The sequence below is a fragment of the Chelonoidis abingdonii genome, chromosome 26 (assembly GCF_003597395.2).
Source record: "Chelonoidis abingdonii isolate Lonesome George chromosome 26, CheloAbing_2.0, whole genome shotgun sequence".
Taxonomy (NCBI): domain Eukaryota; kingdom Metazoa; phylum Chordata; order Testudines; family Testudinidae; genus Chelonoidis; species Chelonoidis abingdonii.
This window is the reverse complement of record NC_133794.1, coordinates 3,774,471-3,801,133: the sequence shown is the minus strand read 5'-3', so window position 1 is coordinate 3,801,133 and position 26,663 is coordinate 3,774,471. Positions and strand designations below refer to the sequence as shown.

The 26,663-nt window shown below is 56.3% G+C and overlaps 2 protein-coding genes across 3 annotated transcripts; both read left to right on the top strand.

Annotated features, from left to right (window-relative positions):
- The first annotated feature begins 2,404 nt into the window (after positions 1-2,404).
- CALR (calreticulin) lies at positions 2,405-8,764 on the top strand. The gene is made up of 8 exons (XM_032790470.2): positions 2,405-2,519; positions 3,138-3,341; positions 4,072-4,166; positions 4,268-4,477; positions 4,712-4,825; positions 5,837-5,980; positions 6,475-6,567; positions 7,386-8,764. Exons 2-8 carry the CDS (start codon positions 3,308-3,310, stop codon positions 7,587-7,589), a joined length of 894 nt encoding a protein of 297 aa, XP_032646361.2. The 5' UTR covers positions 2,405-2,519; positions 3,138-3,307; the 3' UTR covers positions 7,590-8,764.
- Positions 8,765-9,561: 797 nt separating this feature from the next.
- Positions 9,562-26,526, top strand: RAD23A (RAD23 nucleotide excision repair protein A). Of its 2 annotated transcripts, none has more exons than XM_032789936.2 (9): positions 9,562-9,790; positions 15,382-15,543; positions 15,815-16,017; positions 17,598-17,653; positions 18,620-18,747; positions 19,136-19,211; positions 19,555-19,685; positions 20,031-20,195; positions 24,435-26,526. In XM_032789936.2, the coding sequence occupies exons 1-9, from the start codon at positions 9,659-9,661 to the stop codon at positions 24,546-24,548; spliced, it is 1,167 nt and encodes a 388-aa protein (XP_032645827.1). In that variant the 5' UTR covers positions 9,562-9,658; the 3' UTR covers positions 24,549-26,526. The 2 variants fall into 2 exon arrangements, with proteins under 2 accessions (XP_032645827.1, XP_032645836.1); XM_032789945.2 differs by having other exon boundaries at positions 9,567-9,790; positions 19,555-19,610.
- The last annotated feature ends 137 nt before the right edge of the window (positions 26,527-26,663 follow it).

The following is a 26,663-nucleotide window of genomic DNA, read 5'->3' as shown; positions in this document are numbered from 1 at the left end:
CAGGTTGGCAGGTTGGCGGGGGGTCAGCCTGGCCCTGCAGGAGATATGGGGGGGGACGAAGAGGAGGTGATGGGGGTCCCATGGGGGGTCTCCATGGGGTCAGGCTAACTGCAGGAGATGGGGGGTGGGTATGAAGGGGGGTCTCTGTGGGTCAGCCTGGCCCTGCAGGAGATATGGGGGGGATGAAGAGGAGGTGATGGGGGTCCCATGGGGGGGTCTCCGTGGGGTCAGACTAGCCCTGCAGGGTGAGTCAGGGGTTACTAGTCTCTGGGCTGGGGGTGGGGGGCGTGCAGTGAAGGGAGGCTCAGAAGGACAGCTGTGATGGGGGGGTCCCTAGGGTGAGTGTGGCTCTGCGAGGAGGGGTCAGTGTAGATCTCCTGGGGGGTACATCGGAGTGGAGGACATAAGGCTTTTCTGTAGTGCTCACTGTGCTGTCAGGCTCATGGGTGGGGCTGGGAGTTGGCAGGGAGGATTAAATAGGATTCAGATCTGTGGGGTTACAGAGTTGGGGTGTCCTGGTTTCATGAACATAGGGTGGTATAATGGTGCAGTGGCATAAATGGTCCCTGCAGAGCCAAAGGAAACTGGGGGTTGTGGGTGTGTGTGTGGGAATCATCATAGAATCAATTGAGCTGATGTAGAACTATGGAATGAGCCCACCTCTGTGAGGACACAGGCCATACTCACAGTGGGGCAGATAATCCTGTTTCACCCACACAACACTTAAATCTTTCACCCTAAAATTCTGCTTTGGCTGGTCAGGGTTCTGCAGGATTTGGGATTGTGGGTTGGGAGTACTGAGCTAACCTGCATCTGTCCCGTATTACAGAGTGTTTCATTTGCCATGGGCTCTAGATAGCATTAGGATGTCAGTTTAAAGCCTTTTCAGAAGTCTGAAAATAATTGCAGGGTGGGGGAAATCTGGCTCCCCTTCCCAAAATCAATACATAGCAGTTCAGATTTAAAAACTCACTTGGTAGCAGTTCAGTAGCTGAAACTGTAAGAACCTCTGAATATAGTGTGTTACAACACAGCCTGAAACCCAAGGCCTGGTATCTTACCATGGTGCTTGAATGAACTCAACCTGGAGAGAGCATCTTTGCCTCCATAGGCAGCAGCCTGTCTTCTGTGTTTGAGGCCTTATAGAGGGGAGTTTCCTTCTCTAGAAAGGAGGCAGGGCCTTGGGGGGGTGTGTGGCTGGAGGCCTCTTTAGTTTCATAATCGCCTCCCTGTGTAGTCTAGACTGAACGCGCAGTGGGGAATCGATAATTACTGGTCCCTCTGGGGATGAGTGTCTGTTCTATAATTGGGGGTCAAACATTTTGGGGCATATCTAAGCACATGCAGACTGTACAGCCCTACAGCGGGTCGTGCACCATGTGCAGGTTTAAAAGCAAAAATCTGCCCTGTTTGATGGTGGATGGGTGCAAAGTTAAGGGTGTAAGCTAATGGTTTATAACACTGGCCCATAGATCTCAGAGCAGAGAGTTTACTGGCCTCAGCTCAGTCCCACTGTGTCCAGGGAAGACACTGTATAGATACAGTGTGATCTGTGGGTGTGTAAGGCCCGGAGGCAGGTGAGGTGGCTTATGGCCTGCTAAGCTGTTTCTCATGTGCAGTTGTGACAGAGCCAAGGAGTTCAGAAGCAGATGTTGTAACTTGTCTGGGAAGCTGGTGACTCCTGTCTGAAGGGCTTAGGTGAACCTCTGGCTCTAAAGGCTGTGACTGGCTCCTTCAGATAAGGCCTTTGTTTCTGGTCCATGATGCAGCTTGCAGTACTAAGGGATGAGGTGGCCGATGCAGCCACTCTAAGTGGATGTCAAGTGGGAGCATGCTGATCAGAGCACTAACAAGCATTCTAAGCTGCCTTTGCAGGGTTGACTGTTAAACAGCTGCCGTATTCCACCCCAGAGGCAGCTGGATTTCAGCAGCAGGTGACTCAGTCCTTGTGTGGTGTTTGTCCTCTCCATGAAATGCTGGGGCTCATGGGAGAGGAGAATGCAAGATCCTGTTCCGCACTTAATCCTCTGCAACACACTTATATGGTCAACTTTCACTCTGCCTGCTGGATGGAGCAGGCCCATCATTGCACATGGGGTGGGGGAGCGTGGTCTAGTGGCTGGAACAGAGGCACTGGGGGGGCAGTGGCTCAATATGACCTTGGGCAAGCTGCTTCCTTTCCATGTGTGTTCCCTTCCTGCTGAAAATGAGGTTCTTGCCCCATAGGTGACTGGAACACCAGCCAGTGATTGGCTTCAAGAGCTTTTCTCTGGCCTGTGATGTCCTAGGGAGGTGGGGCCTTCCTCACTCAGTGACCAAGGGTGGGCTGGGTCTGTAGCCCACATGCTCTCTTGTGAGTGTGTGGTGACAGCAGGGGGGAGCTGTTAAAACTTCATGTCTGTGTCTTTTCCCCACAGATGCCTGGACAAGCCGCTGGGTGGAGTCAAAGCACAAGTCGGACTATGGGAAGTTCAAACTGACAGCGGGCAAGTTCTACGGGGACGCTGAGAAGGATAAAGGTGGGAAATGGTGTTCTTGCTGCATTCTCTTGTGTCTGTCTTCCTCCCCGATGCACTAGGGAGATCAGGGCCTTTTCTCTTTGCCAAAGGAGCCAGTGGGCAAGATGGTTAAGTTACTACTTGCCTATAAATCACCTAGCAGGTCAGTAAGTACCCTAGTGTCAGATCAGCCCAGTAAATCCTTCCTATCCCATTCTGGCTGAGGTGGGTTAGTCACTTGGCTTGTGTGCTCTTTGGGGCAGGGCTGCCTCTTAGCTGTGTCAACAGGTCCGTGACACTGCCATGGTCCAGATAACAGTGCACAGCATGACAGCCCCTGATGTCTGACCCCTTGGGAAGCTGGCAAACCCCCCATAATGCACCTGTGTAAATGGCTGGGGGGATAATCCCTTGCTGGTTGCCACCTCACGCCCTGAAGCATTAGCTGTAAAGTGACAAGCTCGGGGCTCAGCACAGGGCCGGCATACAATCTGCCGCTGTGCTGAGCATCCTGCTGGGGAGCTGAGAGCAAACAGGCCTGTTGCCGGGATGTGCTGAGCTGTGAGGCCAGCTACAGAGGGATCATGCTTCCCCTCCCTGTTGGGTCTTGACAGTATGTTTTTCCCCTCCACTTGCCAGGCCTCCAGACGAGCCAGGACGCCCGTTTCTACGCCCTGTCTGCCCGCTTTGACTCCTTCAGCAACAAGGACAAGACCTTGGTGGTGCAGTTCACGGTGAAACACGAGCAGAACATCGACTGTGGTGGTGGTTACGTCAAGCTCTTCCCCTCAGGCCTGAACCAGGAGGACATGCACGGGGACTCAGAGTACAACATCATGTTTGGTGAGTTCCTGTGGGGTGGGCTCTGTGTGGTATGGCCCTGTGGCCTCTGCTAGCTGTGTGGGCCCAGATTGTGGTAGGGTCTCATGCGAAGCATGGTGGGGCTTGCACAGTGGGAGCGCTCCAAACCCCCAGAAGTGGGTGGATGACTTAGCAGGGGATGCTCATTCGCCCAGCATGGCACTAGGGGCTGCTGGGGAACTTGTCATGAGTTGTTGGGGCCATGGCCTGGCTGGTTCTAGCTTGGCTACTCTTCTGCTCTCCCTGGATTCACCCACAGTTTCAGCTGCCAAAGGGGTTCTTTGCTTCCTGGCCTAAGCGGTCATGGGCTGTTGCTGTGCCCCACCCTAGAGGTGGATGAAGGGCCTTGAGGATTGCATCTGAAATTCAAATTCTGTCCCTGGGATCTAGTGTTCTGACAGCCCTGGAGACCAGCCTGCCCTAGGGTCACATGAGCAACAGAAGGGCAACCTCTGTGTTCCCCCAACGTTTCTGGTGGGTGACCAGCAGGGGAAAGAGTCCAATCTGAGCCCCATTCTTCCCATGTTCTCTCTACTGAGCCTGCCAGCCAGGCCAGTGTACACCCCAGTGTGGGATGTACTTGTGATGAGCGAATTGCTGGTCCTTCTGAGGGCTGAATTTGCCAGCCCTCCATGCTGGAACAAGGTGACTTTCAGCCCCTCCAGATGCAGGCTGCGTTTCTCCTCTGAACTGTGGCTTGTTTCCAATCCAGGCCCTGACATCTGTGGCCCAGGGACCAAAAAAGTGCACGTGATCTTCAACTACAAAGGGAAGAATGTCCTGATCAACAAAGACATCCGCTGCAAGGTGAGTCTCCTGGCTGTGTCCATGATATGGGCCTGGAGTGAGATCTCCTTGGCCCTGAGCTGAGAGCCTTCATCTAATCCCCGGCTCCTTCCCTTGCTCAGGACGATGAGTTCACCCACCTCTACACCCTCATTGTGCGGCCTGACAACACCTATGAGGTGAAGATCGACAACAACAAGGTGGAGTCGGGTAGCCTGGAGGAAGACTGGGACTTCCTGCCTCCCAAGAAGATCAAGGACCCTGAGGCCAAGAAACCAGAGGACTGGGATGATAGGGCCAAAATAGACGACCCTGAGGACACTAAGCCAGAGGTGAGTTGGGGGCTGCAGATCTCGGGCTGGGGGAGTGTATGGGGATGGGCAGAGACTGGCACCATAATACCCATGTAGCCAGGTGTTGGGGGATAGCGGCTGTAGCTCTCGCTGTGTGTGTGGCTGGCTGGCTGGCGTGGACAGGGTAATGGAGGGCAAGCTATCCATCAGAGCGAGGCATTGGTGGAGAATCTCTTCCTGACATCTGCCTGGTTCTCATCCTCTACCCCTCAGGATTGGGATAAACCAGAGCACATTCCTGACCCTGATGCCAAGAAGCCAGAGGACTGGGATGAGGAGATGGATGGGGAGTGGGAGCCTCCGGTGATCCAGAACCCAGAGTACAAGGTAAGGCTGGCCCACGGGCTGGGTCTGGAGCTGGGGTCAAAATCCCTGATTGTAAACTTGCATGAATGTCATGGCTTTCTGCCAGTTGAGCCGCAGCCCTGCTGCAGTCAGTGCTGAGTATCTGTGTGCCCAGAGAATGAGGCCTGACACTCACCAGTTACTGCCTTGGAGTGACAAATGCACCCTGTTAAGGTCTCCTGCCCTAGAGAAAGGCATGAACCCCCATAACACCTCTGTGCAGTGGCAATGAGCATTTCCTGCTTGGTGCCACCTCCAGCCCTCTGCAAGGGGGTGGGCTTACGCCCTGGAGGGAGGAGATCAAGGCCCTGGTAATGCTAAACTATTGTGGCAACACTGTGCCATTCTAACCTTCACGCTGAGCTAGTCCTGGGTAAAGAGGGACTCTGGGGCCTTCCAAGGGCAGGCTGGGGAGCAGAGATTGAACAGCACGTTCCCTGGTTCTCAAGTTGGCACGTGGCTGTTCAGTCACACATTCCAAAGCCAGAGGGGACCATTGTGATCCTCTAGTCACGTCTGACCTCCTGCCTAACAAAAGCCACGGAACTGGCCTGCAATAACTCCTAGATCAGAGCTTCTGGGAGAAATCCCCAGTCTTGATTTTAAAAATGGCCAGTGATTTGAGAATCCACCGTGGCCCTTGGTTCAGGGTTCCAGCAGGGCGTGGGAAGAAGGGAGGAATCCATGGCATGCTAGCACAGGGCTCCCTCTCTGGCAGCCTCAGCCCAGTCCAGATGTAGGTGAGAGCCCTTGTGTTCCAACTCCCCTTAAGAAAGCCTGGGTCTGTGATCCTCAGGGTGGTGTGTGCACTGCGGGAGGCAGCCTGTCCCACTCCTCCAGCTGCAATAGCTTCTGGCAGAGCTGATGTCCTCATGTCAGGCCCACTCCCTGATCTTTCTTCCCCTGTAAGACCAGCTGCTCCCTTGCTGGAGACCAGGTGCAATCCCTCTCCCCACTCGCTGGTTTCTCTCATGCTGTTCTCCTGCTCCCCAGGGGGAGTGGAAACCCCGCCAGATCGACAACCCTGACTACAAGGGGAAGTGGGTGCACCCTGAGATCGACAACCCAGACTACACCCCCGACCCTAGCCTGTACTCCTACGACAGCTTTGGCGTCATCGGCTTGGACCTGTGGCAGGTGCGCTCCTCCCGAGGCGGCTGGCTGGGAGCAGGACTCACCAGGCTCTCAAACAGTAGCATAGACCTTGCGCTGAGGTGGGCGCTTGCCTTTAACTGGGCTCTGCTTCAAACTGAGCCCCCAGAGCCCCAGCTGCATTAAAGTGCTGGGGCATCCAGTCTGATGGGATAGAAGGCCTTGTGCCTGGCTGTGCTGCTGGCAGCACTGCCCCCCTGTTGACAGACACCTTAACTCGCCCTCGGGGACTCCTGGCGCCCTTGTGTCTCAACGCTTCCCGAGCCAAAACAGATGCTTCTCTCTTGCCCCAGTCCTTGAGATTCGGCCTCAGCCCTGGCTGAGCAGCACTGAATTCTCTTCTGGGCAGGACTTGACTTTCAACCTTTGTCTTGCTGGCTGCTACCTGCCTCCCCTTTGCTTGGGGTGCGATGGGCGAAGTCGCCCTGGGGTGGCTGGCCACTCCCTGCTGCGCACTCACTGGCTCGCTTTCCTTTCAGGTGAAATCTGGCACCATCTTCGACAACTTCCTGATCACAGATGACGAGAAGTTTGCAGAGGAGTTTGGCAATGAGACCTGGGGAGCCACCAAGGTAACGACTGCCCCTGGGGAATGCTCCTGCTCCTCCAGAAGAGATTTCCCCTGCCAGGACAAGTCATCTTCCCCTTGGGTCAACGTGGGCTGTGGGGAGACCACTGCTCTGAGGCAGAGCCATGGTGCTGTCAGGGAGTGCGGTGGCTGAGTCACCCCCTGAGGCCAGAGGAAGGACCCTCAGCTGTTCAAGGGGCTCCACGGGGAATCTGAGTCCAGGGGCTTTGGTGCATCTCTTGTGCTAGGAGGGCGATGGAGCTGTTCAGCTCCAAGGGGGATAGAAACAATTTGATGTGGAGGGGAAGAGGCTGGACAGTCCAGTAAATGTTCTGAAACCTAAGCCCTCTAATCCACTGGCTGCCCATCCTCTCCGAGCGGAAGGGGGCTGTCCCTGTGGGCCTATGGCTGAAGCAGGACTCCTGACCTCTTCCACTGAGGTGCTGGGCACATCCCAGCTGCTCCTGGCCTGGGTTTCCTATCTGAAGCAAGGCAGGTGTTCTTGCCAAGGCATGAAGGTTTAAGGTGATCTGAAACTGTTCAGAGCATTGGGTAGAGTCCAGCCTCCTGGCCTACTTGGTTCCTTGCAGCCTTTTCTCCTTCGTCCAGGTACTTATCTGAGCCCCTGGCCCAACCCAGCCCAATGGCAGTATCCTTCCCCTTGTGCAGATGGGGAAACTGAGGCACAGGCTTGCCAAAGGTCACCCAGGGAGTCTGGTAGAGCAGGGAATTAAAACCTGGGGCCCCGGCTAGTGCCCAAATCACTTGCACCATCTTCCCTCTCCTTTTTGGCCTAACTCATGTCATCGTCAATGTCTGCAGGATGCTGAGAAGAAAATGAAGGAGCAGCAGGACGAGGAGCAGAGGAAGAAACAAGAGGAGGAAGACAAGAAGCGGAAAGAGGAGGAAGGGGACGATGAGCCTGAAGGGGATGATAATGAGGAAGAGGAGGAGGAGGATGATGACGATGAGCCAGAGAAGGAGGAAGAGGAGGAGACAGGGGGACCGCTGAAGGATGAGCTGTAAAAGGCTGTTCCCACAGCACTGCTCCTCCGCTGAGCCTCGCCTTTGGCCCACACCATGGGGCTCACTTGGTTAAACCCAAATAAGGAGAGGGGGAGGGGATACAGTAATGTCTCTATGAGACTTGAACTTTTTTATTGGTGTTTTTGTTTGTGGTTTGTTTTTTATTTCACATGCCCCAATGCCATCAATGACCCTTCCATGCGAGTCCAGGTGTAGGCCCTGCGGTGTGTGAATGTATGCTAAGGTTAACTGTAGAAACGTAACCCTTGATTCAGACGGGAACTGCAGCAGCAACTGCTTTTAATGGTGGCTAGCTTCTCTATGGCTCCTCTGCAAAGGGATATATAGGAAGCAGCGAACCACTACCTCTCCTTGCCCTCCTGCCCTGTCCCAGCCCTTCTCATGTGATTGTCAGGTGGAAGCAGGTTCCCTGCTCTCATGTCAGTGACCTGAGTGGGTGGGAAGGTGGTAGGTTGGCTTTTCCTCCATCCTAGCACAGCTTTGGTGAACCAAGGGGTTGAAATCTGCTAGACTGCAGTATTGTGCCTCATTTTCAGCAGTCTGTTCTGGCAGGGATCTGTCCAGCTGTGGGGAGAGCTCCTGCTTGCTTAAAACCATTGGATTGATCCATTTCCCACTATGTTGCTGCTGCATTGTTTTTTACAACTGAAGCGGCTGTCTTGGCCTCTGGTTCACTGACAGCTGGGACAGAGGCCAGTCCAAACTCAAGCCACAGTTGAACAGAAAGTCTGAGCTGTTAAAAGCACTAAGTGGGATTTGTAACTCTAAGCAATTTCTTTGGACTCTAAAGCAAACATCTGTAGTTCCTTATCTTCTGTAACATGCCTGACACCTCTTAGGAAGCCGCATGGAAATTGCATAGAGCTATTGTCAGTAGCATGGGTGGAGGGGAAATGGGGCATGGGCTAGAACGAAGAGAATGTTGTCTTGGTGAGGGAGGTCACAATGCTCGGGTGGGGGGAGTGTGGTGGGTCAGAATGGGGGTTGGTAGGTGGTAAGGGAGCAGAAGACAGAGTCCAAGCTTCTTACTACTCCCTGAAATATGTTGTGGGTGGGAGTGAAGGGCCGAGGTAGGGGTTCAGAGACTTCTCATGTTCACACTTGAATGTATGAATGATTGAAGAAAATTTCTATTAAATTAAATTTCATGTCTAGCCTGTGGCCTGGTTTCCATGGGGTCTCTTCTCTTCCTGGGATCTGAGTTGGGTGCAGTCATTTTAGCTGGGGGGGGACCAGAGTAGTAGGTAAACCAATAATGTAATATGCTCCAGCAAGGACTTTTAGCTACCTAGCAGGGGTATTGCAGTAGCTGCCCCCTTTGTAAAGAGAGCAATGGTCTCAGGTGCAGGCCCCCCGAGATACACCATCCACACTTCAAGTAAGAGGACACAGCCCCACTCTGGTTTGGCCTATCTGCCCTCTAGGGCTGGAAGGATTAAAGTGAGTGGCCGAGTGACCCTGCCACGTGCACCAGGTTACAAAACTGTGGGCAGGAGCTTGATGGCTTTTGGGTCCAAGGGGGCCGGTCACCCAAAACTTGAGCGTGGGGAGAAGGGCAATAAGTTGCCACTGAGTCAGGTGCTGCCTCAGGAAGGAGCCAGGCCCAGCCTCAGCCCTGCTATAGATCTGTAGGGTCAGCAGGGCTTAGCCCACTGGGGCTCAGAGGGGCCCCCGCTTTGCTGAGAACCTTTATGCCAAACTTGAAAGACTGGACAGTGGGGGTGGGGGGTAATAGACCCAGAATCGGGGCTGTCCCTGTGTCCCCTACAGCGTCGGGGCTCAGCCCCTGCCCCGAGCCTGCGTGGGACGGACGCGGCCCCCCGCCCTCGCCGCCAGGGCCACGCGTGGGGCTCACGGGCCCGGCGCTCAGCCATGTTAGCCCAGCGCGGCGGCCATTTGGTGTCCCCCCGATCACGTGATCGTGGCGGCCGGCCGCCTCCCGTCACGTGATCTCACGCGGTTGGCGCGGCCCCCGTCACGTGCCGGGGGCCGCGCGCTGGCCGGGGCCGGAAGCGGCGGGGCGCTAAGATGGCGGCGGCGTGAGTTGCATGTTGTGGGGCTGCCGAGTGCGCTGGGGAGAAGCGTCCGCCCGCCCCGCCCCCCCCGCCATGGCGGTGACCGTCACCCTCAAGACGCTGCAGCAGCAAACGTTCAAGATCCGCATGGAGCCCGAGGAGACGGTGAGGGGGGCGCGGCCCCGCCCCGCCCCGCCCCGCCCCACGTGGGCAGCCCCCGGCCCCGCCCCTGCCCGCAGGTAGGGCAGCCCCCGGCGCCCGCCCGGCGCGATCCGCAGCGCCCCCTCTCGTGGGGCAGGTCCCGCCTCCCCCCCCGGCGCGATCCAAGCGCCCCTACCTGGGGGGCAAGGTCCCGCCTCCCCCCCCGGCGCATCCCAGCGCCCCCCTCCGTGGGGGGCAGGTCCCGCCTCCCCCCCCGGCGCGAAATCCAAGCGCCCCCTCGCCGTGGGGCAGGTCCCGCCTCCCCCCAGCGCGATCCAGCGCCCCCCTCCCGTGAGGGCAGGTCCCGAGCCTCCACCCCTCCGGCGCGATCCCAGCGCTCCCCCTCCCGTGGGGGCAGGTCCCGCCTCCCCCCACCCGGCGCGATCCCAGCGTCCCCTCTCCCGTGTGGGGGCAGGTCCCGCCTCCCCCCCGGCGCGATCCCAGCGCCACGCCCTCACCGTGGGGGGCAGGTCCCGCCTCCCCCCCCCCAGCGCGATCCCAGCGCCCCCCTCCCGTGGGGGGCAGGTTCCCCCCTTCCCCGGCGCGATCCCAGCGCCCTCCTCCCCAAACATGCTCCTGGCCTAATTCTCCCTTCTAGTGTGGGGCCAGACCCGCACCCTTTTGCCACACGTGGTCCTGTGCCAATCCCCCCCCATGTGGGGCCAGACCCATCCCCCCATTTGAGGCGGCCTCCCCCTACCACATGGTCCTGCACCAATTCCACACTCTTCCCGCCCCCCAACATGTGTGGCAGTCCCAGTACAATCCCAGCTCCCTCTTCCCTTGTGGGGCAGCCCCCACCTCCACATAGTCCTGGCCCAATTCCCCCTCCTTGTGGGGCCACACCCCCACCACATGGTCCTGAACCAATTGCCCCACCACTCCAGCAACTTCATGTGGGATGGTCCCAGCTCCTCCCTGCCATGTGGGGCAGCTTCCCTACCATTCCCCAAAAAGTATAAACTCCCCCCCACACCCACACACACACTCTCATGGGATGGGCCCTAGTCTGCGTGGGGCACTCTTCCCTTCCCCATCCCCTCTTTTCCTACCTGGGAATGAGACACCCAGAGAAGAGTATCAGCTCTGAGGGGTATGGGTGGTGGTGGGGTGAGATATGGGATGAGAGTCCCACAAGGGCAGGGGATGGGGCATGGAGGAGGGGTGCATGGCTCCATGTGGGTGGCTGGGTGGGGCTAGGAGCCTCAGAAAGGAGAGGGGTGGGGGAGCCGAGCTGCCTGTGTGCCCCCGTACGGGGGTATTAGCAGGTGGTATGTCTGGGACTCTTCCACCCGTTGAGAAACGTTCCAGGGCAGGCTTGCTGCAGGCAAAGCTGGGCCTGGCGCGTGTCCCTGGGGCCTGGGCATTCACTGCTGGGCATCGCCTGCCTGGCCCAGAGCAACTGGGGAAGGGCGGGAGCAAGAAGACAAGCTGATCCCAGCTGGTGTGCGCCGCCCCCCGGTTCAGATGCAGTGGAAGGGCGGGGAGAGGAGATTTCACAGTGGGGTCTGTGCTGCTGCTGCTCCTGTTCCCATCGGCCTCTCTGCCTGCTTCCCGCACTGGGGTGCAAACACCCTGCGTCTCTCTCCCTGACCCGACTGCTCTAAGTCAGACACCCTTGAGATGTTAGAGGTGAGACCTTAATGGCTTCGTGATCCATGTTCATGTGACTCATGTCAAAGCTGACTGGAGTCCCCCGAAGGGACCGAACCCACTTTCTTGTGGGGCTAATACATCCTAGTGGTTAGAGCATTGGATTGGGACTTGGGACACCTGGGTTCAGCGCTGGTTTGGTGGGTGACTTGGCACAAGTAATTTCTCCTCCGAAGCCTCAATTTTCCCGTCTGTAACATGGGGGGAATTATACTGACCTCCTTTGTAAAGCCCTTGGCAGTGAGTAGATGAAAAGCGCCTTATGAGAGCCAGGGATTATTAACATACCTGCCAAGCGTCCTGTTCCAGTACCGTGGGCTCAGATCACTAGAACATTCTTGCCTCTGCCCTGGAGATCTGCTTTCAAGGGAGCTTTGCTTGAGAGGGAGGGTGTCCGGCAGAGCTGGGGTTTCGGCCTGTGGGTTGTGAACAGGCCCTCGGGGCAGTGACTCCACCTCCCTTTCTTGGGTTCTATGGGAAGATGATCCCTGTTTTTTTTCTTCTGTTGTGATATGTGGTCCCAGTATGAGGAAGATGGAAAATCCCCGGGCTAGTGTTTGGATACGGGAGGGGGCACTTTGTGAGCTCGGTGTGAATGACTTGGGAAGGACGAATGGGCGGTGCAGCGGGCTGGGAGGCAGGACTTCTCCTGTCTGTTCCCAGCTCTAGCAGGGTGTGGGATCTAGTAGTGAGAGCAGGGAGGCTGGGTTCTGGTCCCGGGTCTGGGAGGGGAGTGGGGCTTACTGGGTTGCAGGCTGGTGGCTGGGAGACAGGACTCCTGGGTCCCGTTCCAAGCTATAGGACAAGAATGTGGTTAGTGCGCAGAGTGTGCTGTCAATCTGGATTCTTCTCCCTCCAAACATAACGCTGAGATCGACTTTAGCAGGGAGCGGAGCCCTGTTTTGCTCTGTGCTTTAGGCAGAGCTGATTTTAAGGGGCCCTTTATTGGGGGGGAGGGTGTCCAGAATTTAGAGTGCGGGTATGGTGCATATAAAAATCTTACTATCATTTTTTTTAGTACCATTTGAAATGTTCCCTGTCACTTTTGCTGCTGAGAAACCTCCCAGGAGGGCAAAGGGATTTCAAACGTTTTTCACAGCATGGATCACGTTTTAAGACAGAAACTGTTTGCTGGACAGCTCCCCTCTCGTTTATAGCCAGTAAAGTCCCTGTGGTGGGACTGGCGGTCTGGGATTAGTTCCCAACTCTGCCACAGACTGCCTGTCTGAGCTTGAGCACATCCCTGCATTGTTCTGTGCCTCGGTTTCCCCTCCTGTGTAATGGAAGGGGCTTCCCATGTCTTGTCTGTGCAGTCTGTGAGCTCTTTGTGGCGGGAACTCTCACTCTGTGTTTGTGCAGCGCCCAGCACTGTGCGGCCCCAGTTTCTATTGGGCCTTCCCCAGATTACGAGTCATGTGCTAAGAAGGATTGTTGGTGTCTTTAATGCAAACTAGCCCCTGGCAATAAGCAGGCCCAAGCCGCCACCAAGGAAAGCGCTGCCGGGCCTATGGAGCTGAGTGAAACTGATTAAAAACCAAGGTGAAACGGCTGCTCCTGTCCTCATGGGGCGAGCTGGAAGGCAAAAGGGGTTTGCGTGACGTGCACTAGGCCAGCTTTAATGCTCCCAGGAGGCGAAGGTCCAAGGTTGCGTTTTTAACTGACTCGAATGCTCCCTGTCTGATTGTAACCCCCAGTCCCTTCCCAGCTAGGGCTGTGTCTGCGCCCCCGAGCCCCTTGTAGATGCAGCACGGACCTTATCTGCTGCCTCCCCGATGACTTAGCTCTACCGATAGGTGCAGCTATGCTGGGCCTCGTGCTGGCACGGCTCTGGCACTGCACCCTCGAATTTCCCGGCTCTGCGCTTGGCCGTTACAATTCCCTGTCTGGCTCCTGCTCTGCGTGCTCTCCTCACCCTCAGTATTGGGACACTGGATTCACTTCCGTGGGCTGTATAAACAGCCCACCCCAGAGTTGGCTGCATCTCTGCAGTGGGCGAGGGACCTTGGTATAAACAGCTGCTGTGCTCCACTGCAGAGGCAGCCGCACTTGGGTAGCGAGTGATATGGTTTTGTCGCCTCGCTGATCCAGACAGTCATGCCCATGGGAGGAGACGGGTGAGGCAATGGCTTCCTTTTTTAACTAGCTGGAGTCCCACATGCTTTTCACGGAGCGTCAGGCTTCGTTTTGGCACAACCCAGCAGCCAAAAATATCTGTTGGCTCCTACTCACTTGTCTCACAGGGCTCTGCAGCTGTTCTGACAGGTCCCCGCTGAGACACCATTGTCCTCCGGGGTGCAGGAGAGCGTCTGGTGCGAAGGCTCCGCTGCTTGGCCATGTGGCGTGTCCTGGAGGAGTGGGGGGGCAGGGGGGGGAATGGGATACATGCTTGCAGAAGCAGTTGCTCAGTAATCCTCCCAGAGGGCCTTGCAAACCCGAATGGGTTGAGCCTCATGACTCTGCTCCCTGCCTGCAAGGATCTCTGTCTTACCAATGGGGAAACCGAGGCAGAGAAGGCATGAGTGGTTTGTAGTCACCCAGAGACCAGTGCAGATGCTTCTAGGACCAGTGGGACTTTCCCAGTGTCTGACTGTGATTCCCAGGGGACAGTCAGGCCCTGTTTACGCTGGGGGAAATAAGTGTGTTCAACATGTGTGAAAATCTTGCTGCTTTCTGCCATGTGTTTATGCTGCCCATGTTGCGGCACTAGAGGGCGCTGTGCTGCCGTGAGCAAGGGGGGAGGGGCTCAGCTGGGGCACTTTGCAGTCAGTGCTGCCCTGGTGCACTGTGCTGCAGGGAGTAGCTCTGGGGGTGCCATAGGGCCCTCACGGTCAGTGCTGGCCACTGTGTGGTGTGGCTGGCCAGGGCGAGCCCTAGTTACAGTGGGTAGAAATGCAGCTTGAGTCCTAGTAATGAGACGGCCTCAGTCTCCAGGTGTCCAGCGTGGATCCCCCTGAGCCCTAAGGTGCCCCCAGGAAGGAGCTTCCGGCTTGCGTTAGCTGCAGTGGCAGCTGTCCCAGTTCCCCAGCTCCTCCTTTAACCCAGGGCCTCAGCCTCCGCTTGCGAGAGTGGCTGCTGGGTTGTGTAGTCTGGCCTGGCCCTGGCCCTGGCCCTGGCCCTGCGGGGAAGCTGCTTCCATCACAAGCACAGCATGTGCCCCTGAAACGTCCCGCGCTGGGTAGAGGGGTGCCGGGGGGTCCCAAGTCTGCACGTGCACCTCCCTGGTCCCGGTTGGCACCGTTCAGTGTAACTGGAGCTCTGGGTGATCCTGGCAGCTGGGGCAGAGTTGCAGGTGCAGCTTGGCTGTGGGTAACGGGCCGAAGGGAGCCCAAGACATCCAGTGACCTGCCGCAGGGGGCGCGTCCAGTGTCTTTCGTGTTTGTTGTGTTACAGTGGTGGCCAGGAGCCCTGGGCGGGACAAACACACAACAGAGACGGTCCCAGCCCCAAAGAGCTTCCAGTCTACAGAGCTGTGAGGTTACCCAGTGGTTATCTAGAGGCTTCAGCCAAGATCCGGCCCCATCAGGCCGGGGGCTGCCCACACACAGTGAGAGGCTGTCACCATCACAGCGAGGCCACGTGCAGGGTGGGACTCAGGGGCAGCATCTGGACAACAGGTTGGCAGCTCGGAGCCAGAGAGTTGCCCTGGGACACCCAGGGAGTCAGTGGCATATCCAGATTTCCTGAGTCCCAGGTCAGGGCCTTTCCCGCAAGACCACTCTAGGGTGCAGAGAACCAGGGCGGGAACAAACCAATCTGACCCGACACCTCCTTAATCCTCCCACCTAATATCGCCCCTGACCTGTTGGGGGCGGGAGCAGGGTGGGGAAGGAGAGGTGTCCCCCTCCCAGCCACCCGGGGATCTGCGTACCCAGCTGATGGGGCTGTCCCGTCCCACCTGGCAGGTGCGGGTCCTCAAGGAGAAGATTGAGGCCGAGAAAGGCAAGGAGGCCTTCCCTGTGTCAGGCCAGAAGCTGATCTACGCCGGCAAGATCCTGAGCGACGACGTCGCCATCAAGGAGTACAAGATCGACGAGAAGAACTTCGTGGTGGTCATGGTGACCAAGGTATGTCCGGATCCTGCTACCGCTCACGGCTAGGTTGCCGGGCCAGGGGTAGGGGTTGCCGCTGCTGGGATGCTGCTGAAAGAAGGCAGCTTTTCACACCCGCTCAGCGGGAGGCGCTCTCCCCTCGCAGTCGGTGCTGACCTCAGAGTGGCACTAGGGGGCGCTCTCCTCTCACAATTAGTGCTGATTGTGTAACACTTGCAGTCAGCCAGTGCCAAAGGGGAATTCCTTCCCACCCAGCTGCACCCTTCAACACTGCTTGTTTCCTCAGACCAAATCCAACTCAGGCGTCCCGGCCCCCTCACCTGGTGATACTGGGCCAGCCAGTGCCCCAGAGCCAACCCCATCGGTGGGGCAGTCGCCGGCACCCGCAGCCAGTGCTGATGCTGTCCTGCCCCCAGCACCCGCGGCGCCAAGCGAGGAGAAGCCTCCGGAGGAGCCAGCTGCTGTCACGCTGCCCGAATCCACTGCCAGGTAAGCACTGAGAGCGTGTGCCCCCTCCCCGCGCCTGCCTGTCAATGTTCATAGCTCAGTCACTCCAGGTACCCCAGTGTCATGCCCCAGAGAATGTGGGGAGGGGGGGGATGCCTTCCACTTCAAGTGTGGGCATAACCTTCCTTCATGGGAACTTGGAACATCTTTAACTTGGAGTGGGGTCTAGTGGTTAGAACAAGGGGGCTGGGAGTTCCCAGCCCTTTCACAGATTCACTTTGACGGGCTCAGTCACTTTGCAGCTCTGTGCCTCAGTTTCCTCATCAGTGCAGTCATGCCTGCCTCCTTGTAGTGGAGTGTTTTTTTAAGCGTAACGTTGCCATGTGGCTGTTAAGCAGCTGCCACCTCTCACCCCAGAGGTGATTATACTGCAGTGATCCTACATACACAGACTGCAGCATGCGGGTGAATGGCTGGCTCTGTACGCACGTCGCATCCCCTGGGGTGTGGGGCAGAAAGGGGTCGGGGGGTGCTCCGAGCTTGCCTGTGAAGCATAGACTGAGCCAGGCTGCTGGCTGAGAACTCGTCCCCACGAGCTGCGGGGCTGGTTTGATTTCAGGGCGGATTGAAAGGCCATTATGTTTCAGTTAGTGACCTGGTGCCCCTTGAGATGTGGCAAAGACCTTGCATGTCTCCTGGGCGGAAAAGACGAGCGTTTGTTAGAAATAGTGTTGGCGAGAAGACACCCCTGCTGTCAGAGATCAGCAGGTGCAAACTTGGGAGCTTGGGTCACACCAGGCGTAGCCTCAAGAGAGTTAACATGGCAGCGGGGTGGTGGGTCCTTCCAACAGGGACGGCAGTGAGGAGAGGGAGAGCCAGCCTGTGGCAGGATCAGGCAGGCTTCCAAAAACTCGGCTGTGAGGGCACCAGTGTTTGGACGTTGTTACCCCAGGGTGGACCCTGATTCCGCTGTCAGAGCTGGGCCCTGTGGGTTATCTTCAGCCCATTGGGAACAGCGTCACCCGAGCTGAAACAATAATAATCCCTCAGCAGAGCTCAAAGCACTTGGTCAGGAGCATTATCCCCATTTTACAGATGGGGAAATTGAGGCACGAGGCGTGACTTGCCCATGGGCACCCAGCAGGGTATAAAGGCCTCCACCCTGGGGTCTGCACCGGCTGAAAACAAAAAATCCAGCTGAGCTTGAAACCAGAGGAATTTCTGCCATAGACACCATCTGAGCCCTGGGATCCTCAGAGTGGCTAGTGGCTATTAGTGGTATTACGGTAGCACCCAGCCCATGTGCCAAGACCCCACCGTGCCAGGCGCTGCACAAACACAGTCGCCCTCAGGCCGAGAAAGGGAGAGCGGGGACCCGCTTGCAAACTCCAGATTCGCCAAACATGCAGGCCGCGTCTGTGAGATTTCGAACACGCGCGGTAGCATTCAGAACCGCGCTGCTTTCCTAGCACAGGCAGGGCCTGGGGTCAGATCACAGGGAGATGGGACCTGCGGTTCCTCCCAGCCTGGCCACTCCAGCGCAGTGTTGGCCCCTGGCCGTTTGCTTCTTGCCCGGCTGTTTGGAGGGAGCCAGCTACTATTCCTCTCTTTTAAATTTGCAGCTCTGTTCCCTCTTCAGGTAGCGTGGGGCGCCCAGACGACGCGGCTTCCACCCTGGGTAGGTGAAATCCCCTCGCTGGGGCTGGGGCAGGCGGCCAGGGTCCCTGGGGGGCAGCTGGTCCATGGCTCCCCAGGGGTAGACGCTGCAGCTGGCTCCTGCAGCATGAACTCGTGGGGTGGGGGCACCCTCTGGTGTCTGTCGCTGGATAAAACAACCCCTTCTTCCCGTTGCGGTGTACGGGTGGCAGGAGCAGGACCCCCCTTCGCAGCGTTGCCCCTCCGTCTGCGGGGCGTGGGGGTGATGGCTCAGCTGGGGAAGGGGGAGCTGCTTCCCTCATCGCAATCTCAGGTTTGAGTGCAGGGCAGGTTCCAAGCCCCGAGTTGTTCGGTGCCCTGTGTGATGGGGTGGTTGGGTCTCTGCTGCCAGCCGCTCTGGGACAGCCTGGGCTGTCTGTCCCAAGGATAAAAGACGACTGTCTCCAGTCGTTCGTTAGCAGAGGGGCCGCGTTAGGGAAGGAAAGCCTTGGAAGGGTGAGGGGGACAGAGCTGGTAGCCAGGACTCCTGGGTTCCCTTCGCAGCTGTATGAGAGGAGCGGGGTCTAGTGGTTAGAGCTGTGGGGGCAGGACTGGGAGTCAGGACTCATGGGCTTTTTCCTAGCACTTGTGGGCTGGGTTCCATCTCCAAGGTGGACATGAGGGGTGGGTGGGTGCTATTTAGCTGTTTTACGGTAGTGCCTAGTGGACAGGGTGGGGTGTGGAGCAGGGAGCCAGGACTCCTGGGTTCTAGTCCCAGCTCTGCCCCTGACTCAGGGTGACTTTGAGTCACTTCCCCTGCGGGGATGGGGGGCCGATCCCGTGCTGGGGAGGGTGAACCCCTTTGCTGGGAGATGTTGGCGGAGGGGGAAGGGCTGTGTTCATAGCCAGCACCCGCTCCTGCCCCGCTTTCCCTCAGTGAGCGTGTGCTGGGCACCCCAAGACTGCTGGCTCTCCCTCAGCCCGGGCCGTTGTCCCTTTCCGCCTGCAGTGACCGGCTCGGAGTACGAGACAATGCTGACCGAGATCATGTCCATGGGATACGAGCGGGAGCGGGTGGTGGCCGCGCTCCGGGCCAGCTACAACAACCCCCACCGAGCCGTGGAGTACCTGCTGACGGTAAGGGAGTGCGGGGGCTTGGAACAGGTCGAGCGAGGGGGCCAGGGCTCCTGGATTCGATACCCACCGTGGGGAGGGGAGCGGGGTCTAGGGGTTCGACCGGGAGGCTCAGGAGCCAGGACTCTGGGCAAATGATTTTTTTTTCCCATCCACATCTGGATTGCTTACGGGAGTGGGACCCTGTAAGGACACCGGTTCTGATCCAGCCCAGGGATGCCTGCATTACGTGAAGTTAGCTTGCCCCCTCACGGCAGGACATGGGGCGCCGGGCAAACCCCAGAGACTGAGTTACTTTCTGGCCCCTTGCGGGATAAGCCCCTGTGGGGCAGGGGCTGTTGTGGGGGGAGGGGTGCTGGACAGCACTAACGATGCCCCTTTGATGTCACAGGGCATCCCAGGCACGTCCGAGCCAGAGAGAGCCCCGATCCAGGAGAGCCAACCCACAGAGCAGCCAACACCAGAAGGTCAGTGACGGTCCTCTCGCTCCTCTGTGAGACTTGGGGACCGTGGTGGGAGGGGGAGACCCAGGGTGGCCAGGCCAGGGGCTGGAACTGCGTGGGAGAAGGCTCTCGCGCCTGTGGAGTGTGGGCTATGGAAGGCCATTGAGAGCGTGCAGCCGGGGGAGGCAGATGGTGACCCAAACGGGTCCCTCGGGGAGGAGGGGGTGGCTCCAGGCCCTCTCCTCCTGGCTAGATACCCCACTTATCCTGTGATCACCAGTGCTCCACCTGTGTGGGGTATGGCTCAGGTGGGCCCTGGCCCTTCAAGGCATGGCCTGGCTTCACCCCGCCCACTCCTGCCCCTCAGGCGAGAACCCACTGGAGTTCCTGAGAGACCAGCCCCAGTTCCAGAACATGCGACAGGTGATCCAGCAGAACCCAGCCCTGCTCCCGGCCCTGCTCCAGCAGCTGGGCCAGGAGAACCCCCAGCTACTGCAGGTAAAGGGGGGCAGGGGCTGAAAGAGGCCACGGAGGAGGAGCCAGAAGTAGCACTGGGAGGGGAGTGTGTCTGGAGTGGGGGGAGGCAGGACTCCTGGGTTCTGTGCCTGGCTCTGGGAGGGGAGTGGGGTCTGATGGGTTAGAGCAGAGAGTCTGAGGGGGAGCCAGGACTCCTGGGTTCTAACCTTGGCTCTACCAGTGGGTTGCTTTGTGACCTTGAACAAGTCCCTGCCCCTCTCTGTGCCTCAATTTCCCAGCTGGAAAAAGGGGCTGTGGAAGCCCTGCTCTGGGAGGGGAGGGGCGTCTCTCCTTAACCCTGACCCCCTTCCCCCCTGCCCTCCCCAGCAAATCAGCCAGCACCAAGAGCAGTTCATCCAGATGCTGAACGAGCCGCTGAGCGAGATGGCCGACATCTCTGACATCGAGGGGGAAATCGGGGCCATCGGAGAGGAAGCTCCTCAGATGAACTACATCCAGGTCACGCCTCAGGAAAAAGAAGCCATAGAAAGGGTAAGAGGAGGGCTGGCTGTGCCAGGAGCCATCCTGCCTGCTGGGGTGCCCCGGGATCCCTGCGCTGAAGAGACTCAACACGGGTGCAGTGGGGTCTAGAGGTTGGGAGCCAGGACTCCTGGGTTCTATCCCCAGGTCTGTGCCAGGAATTGGGGTCTAGTGGTTGGAGCGGGGGTGGGGGGAAGCTGGAGGCCAGGACTCCTGGAGTCTGTTTCTGTCTGTCCCTGACAGCTCCAAAAGCCTGATCTGGTCTGATGCTGAGTCCCTTGAGCTGGGAGTTGAACAAGAACTAAGTTTAGTTATTAACATAAAGGCCAGGTTGTAGCCTTGATAACACTGCGAGGGGTGTTTGAGATGGGACAGTGGCTAGTTGTGGGGAGCGGGGAGTAGACAGCTCTGACTTTGCAAAGCAATGGAGCATAATTAATTTGGTCCTCCCCCCAAAATGGGCGTAGTCCTCCCTGATGGGGAAGGGCAGTGCTGCCAAGCTCCGCCCACAATATCCCAGAGGAGCTGGCTATCTCGGCTGAAATGTGTGTCAAAGTGGCATCATTAGTCTTCAGAGTGAACAGGGGAGTCTTCCGAGCCTTTCCCACCTGGTCAGATCCAGAAAGTGCCATTGCTGGGTTCATGGTGACCTCCATAAACTCATTGACCTTAAGACCAGAAGGGCCCGTCCTGAGCACCTAGTCTGACCTGCACATCTCAGGCCACAGACCCTCAAGCACCCCCTCTGGGAACACCCCCATAGCGCCTGGCTGAGTTAGTGAAGGCCTCAAATCTTGACGTAAAGACTTCAAGTTACAGAGAATCCACCATTTGCTCTAGTTCAAACCTGCAAGTGACTCAGGCCCCACACTGCAGAGGGGAAAAACCCAGGGTCTCTGCCTGGTCTGACTTGGAGGAAAATCCTTCCCAACCTCAAAGCTGGTGATTGGTTAGACCCTGAGCACTTGGGTGAGACCCACCAGCCAGATACCTGGAAAGAATTCTCAGTGGTAACTCAGAGCCCTCCTCTTGGGAGATTGTTCCAGAACTTCCCTCCTCTGATGGTTAGAAACCTTCATCTCATTTCAAACCTAAACTTGTTGATGGCCAGTTTCTAGCCATCTGTGCTTGTGCCAACGTTGGCCCTTCAATAAGTCTTCTCCCTCCCTGGTATTTTCCCTCTGACGTACCAGAGCAACCAGCTCTCCCCTCAGCTGTCATGTGGTTAGGCTGAACGAGTTGCTCTTTGAGTCTCCTCTCATAAGGTCGGTTCTCCAGTCCTCGGATCATCCTAATCACCCTTCTCTGCACCATTTCGAATCTGAATTCGTCTTTCTTACACATGGGAGCCCAGAAATGCACCCAGTGTTCCAGGTGAGGTCTCACCGGTGCCTTGTATAACGGCACTAATGCTTCCCCGTCTCTGCTGGAAACACCTCACCTGATGCATCCCAGGAGCGCATTAGCCTTTTTCACAGCTGCATCACATTAAAATGTTCGATAACATTGGTCCCTGACCGACTCCTCTAATAACCTCCCTCAGCCTGATCATTCACCTTCCAGCATGACCTGATGTCGTCTTCCCTTTAACCAGACCCGTTACCTGCCTTTCGATTCTCATATTGATTCCCATCATCTCCAGTAGAACTAATTTCCCGTGTGGGAACTGTATCAAATGCTTTACTGAAATCCTACTGCACTTCCTTTGTCTAGCAAATCAGAGATCTTCTCAGAAACAGAGATCTGGTTGGTCTGTCAGGATCTACCTTTTGTAAATCCATGTTGTCTTTATTCCCAGTTACCGTTTACCCCTGTCCTAAATTACTCTCAAAATTTGTTCTAAGACTTCACATGCAATTGAGGTCACACTGAAGGGCCTTTAGTTTCCTGGATCACTGTGTCATTCCCCCACCCCCTGAAATACAAGTATTGTGTTGGCAGTTCCCCAGTCACAGGTTCATTACAGATCCTTGCTCTTGGCCTTGCAATTTCATGTGCCAGTTCCTGTAATATTCCTGGATGGAGATTATCCAGGGCCCCCCGACCTGCTCGTATTCAACTGAGTTTGGCATCCGCCTTGGAGGTGGTCATTTTACCTCTGTATCCTTGTTCCCATCAGCCACCCTGCCACTGCCTCAATTAAAAGCTCATCACCCTTGTGAAAAACTGAGACACGACCTTTGTTTAGGTGTCGGGCCAGGCCCAGATTATCCTTAATCTTCTGCCCATGCGCAGTGCGTAGCGTCCACTTCTTTCCTTGGTTTTCATTTTCCCCCCTTTGGCTAAAGAACCGTTTTCTGGTGGTTTTAATTTCCTTGGCAAGCTCCAGCTCTGCCTGGCTTTTGGCAGTTCTCCCCTATGCTCCAAGAGGTCGTGTTCTTCGCTGATCCCTCCCACCTTCCGTGCCTTGTAGGTTTTCTGCTCTCTCCGTCCCCTGGTTGAAATGCAGACCTTCCCTGTGATTCCCCCGCTGGCTTCAGGCCACTGCTGCGCCTTTGGCTTAAAATAATTCCAAGCCTCCTCGAGTTCTCCAGGCCAGTCCGCTTCCCAAACGCTTCCCTTCCCTTTTTTAAGGTTGCCCCCTTTGAAATGCAGGACACTTGGTTCAGACCTGACCTACTTTTACGGTGAATTAGCTCACGAGCACTCGACCCAACCTGCTCACTTCTTAGCAACGTGAAATCGAAAACAGCATCGGCTCTTGGTGGGTCAGTGACTGTTTGGTGAGGAAATCTGTTGGCTGTCCCATCAAGTAACGTTTATGGGCTACTGTTTGTCCTCCAATCAGTCTGAGGGATTAAAGTCTCCCGTAATCCCAATTCCCAGTCGTGTTGAGTTCATTAGAGGTCTCTCTCCAGATCCTGAGGGTCCATAGCAGACCCCAAGCACCATCCCAGCAGAACCATTCTAAGCTTTCTTCCCCAAAGTGGTTGTGACCCAGACAGGTTCCGTTTTATCCATTCCGTCACTTCTCATGTCTCTCCACTCTCCCTTGTCGTTAACATCCAGTGCTGCACCTCTTCCCTGCACAGCACGTTCCCTTCAGCCCCTGTACTCCACTCCCCAGTTCTCTTCTCCCGATCGTCTCTGCTTTCATTTCCTATCCCTCCATGTTGTTCCCCAGGCGCCTCGCGGCGGTGGACAGACGCCTTCGTTATCTGCTCAGCTTCACCCACGTTCCTCACCCGATTAGGGCCAGTCATTCTACTGCAGTGTCCCCTTCCCGACTGTTACTGTCAGTGGCGTTGGGACCTTGTCGTCCATTCTTCTGCCCTCCGTTGGTCCTTTCTCCCTTGCCATAGCCTCTTGTACTTGACGTTCCTCTTGCTCAGTCAGGTGTGCAGATTACGCCTGCCCTGAGTCCCTAGTTTAAAGCTTCCTCTGATCAGTTGTGCCAGCCTCCATCCTAGACATCTGTTGCCCTCCCTGCTCAGGTGGTGTCTGTCCCAGGAGAACAGTCCTCTGCCCATCACTGCCTCCCAGTGGGAGCATCACTGCCTGAGCCAGATGCTGATCATCATCTTATCTTGCCTTTGCGCTCCTCTTCCAGGGCCCGGTAGATTCCCACTGAAGGTCACCTGAGCCTCCTGTTCTTTAAGTGCCTTCCCCAGCCTGACATAGTCTCCCTGGCTGCGTCCCCACGAGAATCTAGCAGTGCCATTTGTTCCTGTAGGTTCAGGTTCAGGCTCAGGTCCACAGCCCGTGTCTTAGCTCCTGGCAGCTAGCACGCTCTCCCGTGCTCCAGAACAACTCAGCTGCGGTTTCTAGCTGCATCTCCGAACCTCGGCTCTGCTCTGCCAGGCAGCACTTCACCCCTGCCCTGCAGCGGGTTACAGCTGCCTGTGCAGGGACCACGGGTGAGGTGGTCAGGCCTCCAGGAGCTAGCACGGACCTGGCAGCCTGGGGTGGGCTGAGGGCCAGGGGGAGAGCTGGTTTTAAGATAACAGCCCTGTCAAAGTCACCTGCCTGCTGGGGTGCAGGGCTGTGCCTCTGCCTCTGCATGAGGGGATCCTCAAAGACAGCATGGCCGTCCTCTGCAACACCTGTATTGGGGGGAATTGCCCCCCAGCCCCGCAAAGCTGAGGGGTTTACAGCCCCTCTTTCACCCCCACATTCAAGCGTCCCAAATGGGCTCAGGCACTCTGCTCCAGAGGGGCTTGGATTCCGAGGGTGGCTGGGACGTACAGGGCTGCAGAGGAGTGGGCTTCCCAGGCAGGGTCCTTTGACGCATCTCCCTTTGTGTCCCCTCAGTTAAAGGCCTTAGGATTCCCGGAAAGTCTGGTCATCCAGGCTTACTTTGCTTGTGAGAAGAACGAAAACCTGGCTGCCAATTTCCTGCTGAGTCAGAACTTCGATGACGAGTGATGCAAGGAAAAAGGAAGAAAAAATTTTATATATATAAAAAAATTCTCTCTGTATCTATTCCTGTCTATTTAAGGGGTATGTGGGAGAGACCCCAAATCCCCCCAACCTGCCCCAATCAGACAAACTTACATCCAGATTTGACCAGCTTGGGCTTCTGGCTCGAGGAAATGCTCTTTTCTCCCTTCCCCGTGGAACTGGACAGCTGGGGATCAGCAACAGAACCAGCGCCTAGTCCCAGCCCAGCCGCCCCCCCCCCCGGGCGCCTGTGCTGTGGGTGAATTCAGCTGCACCCCTCTCCTGCACGGTGCTGGCTTTGGGGTGGGGAGAAGGGATTAGGGGCTGGTAAGAGGGGGGTCTGTGGGCTCCTCTGCCAGCCCAGCCCAAAACTTGTGTGCAGAGAGATTGCTTTGTTGTTGAGAGGTACTCGGCTTCCATCCATCACCCACTAGCCGAGTGTTACTCTCCTTTAATATCCCTTCCCTAGTCCTGGTTTCTGCCACTGTCCAGCCAACAGCCAGCGTTAGACCCTATCTAATCCCCTTCAAACCTCACAGATCACAGGGGGCCCACCCCACTCCCCAGCCTGTTGGGTTAGTGGTTGGTTTTGCCTGCATAGATGAGGCTAAACCATGTTGCTAGTCTGTATTCACGCTGAGCAGAGCACGGATCCCTGCTCCTAGAGTAGGCCGTGTTTAAACCCACCGCCTCCGCTAGCAGTTATCTCCAGCTCCCTTTTAAACTCTTGGGTATGGCTTGGTGATCAGGGAGCTTTGAGAACTGGCTTCCTGTGAGCCTGACCTCTTTCTAAGAACCCAGCTCCTCAGCAAGGCGTGCGGAAAGTGAGGTGTGGGTGCTGCCTTCTAACAGGCTGCGCTGAGCCGGGCCAGGGCTGTCGTGAAAACACAGTGCTGAAGTCATGCTGCCAGCGAGAGCAGGGTTTGACTCTCGGAGCCAGAGCCCTCAACAGTGTTGCTTGTGTCGTGTTTAGCCCTCCGACCTCGGTGTCTGGGCTGTGCCGAGGGAGATGGAAAGCCATTAAAACCCTGCCTACCCTTAAAGAATCTTTTTTAAATTACCACTTTGAAAAGTGCTGCAGATCAGTCACTTCCTCAGCTTGTTTTAAACCCTGTTTCCAATTCTATTGTAGTTTTAAAGGAACCAAAAAATAGGGTGTCTTTTTAACCTTGATTTTCTCCTCATTGTGGGATTTAAAAAATACAGATTTATTAGATCAAAGTCTATTTATTTGAAACAGGGCAACTTTTACCCCTCTTCACCCTGGTAATTTAAAAATCCGCTTCCACTCCCCTTGAAAAGCAGACGTACTCTGACCCACCTCATGAAAAGATCAGATTAAAATCCACCATCATCCCACCTCCTCCCTGCTATTTTAATGCCAAATAGATGGTGTTTAAACAAACGCTTGAAATGCCCAATTTGCACTTCGATCTAAACATCCCCACGGCTCTGGTGTATTCTGGCTTGGCTGATTTTTCTAGATCATCACACCCGTTTCCTTCTGTGGTTCATGCCCCCAGAACCGTGACACCCCCTTGAAGTAACTCCTGATTTTTCTGAACCATTCTGTTACATACGAATCCTGCCTTGGGCTCGCTTTCCCCAGCGTGCAGTTGCAAAGAGAACAGAGTATTTGCCTCTACAGTAAATCCTGAAGCCATAAATAACTTGATATTGAATAAATTCCATGATATTGCAGGGTAGCTGTGACTGATGCTCTGCTAAACTAAGCCTGTTTGACTTTAAGGGGGTGGGAACATGGGATCCGAAGCAGGTGGGGACAAGAGTTTGATAGGCCCACATTCTTAGCTACGCCTCAAGTGAATAGCATCCATTGGTTCGATCCAGGCCTTGCCTTGTGGCCACAGTTCCATCTTAAAGGAGCAGTGTCCTAGCATTTGGGGTTTATTTTGAGGTTGGTTTGTTTTCTTGGTTGTACTTATAAATGTTCCTAACCAGCCACGGGGTCTGTGTCTGCTTACCAGGGGCCTGATCGAACTCAGGGGGTGGAGATGGCAGAGGGGATAGATTTGATGGTGAAGTAGGTAAAAAGGGGAGGTGTGAGGGGTTGGGATGGAAAGATTACATGCAAATTTA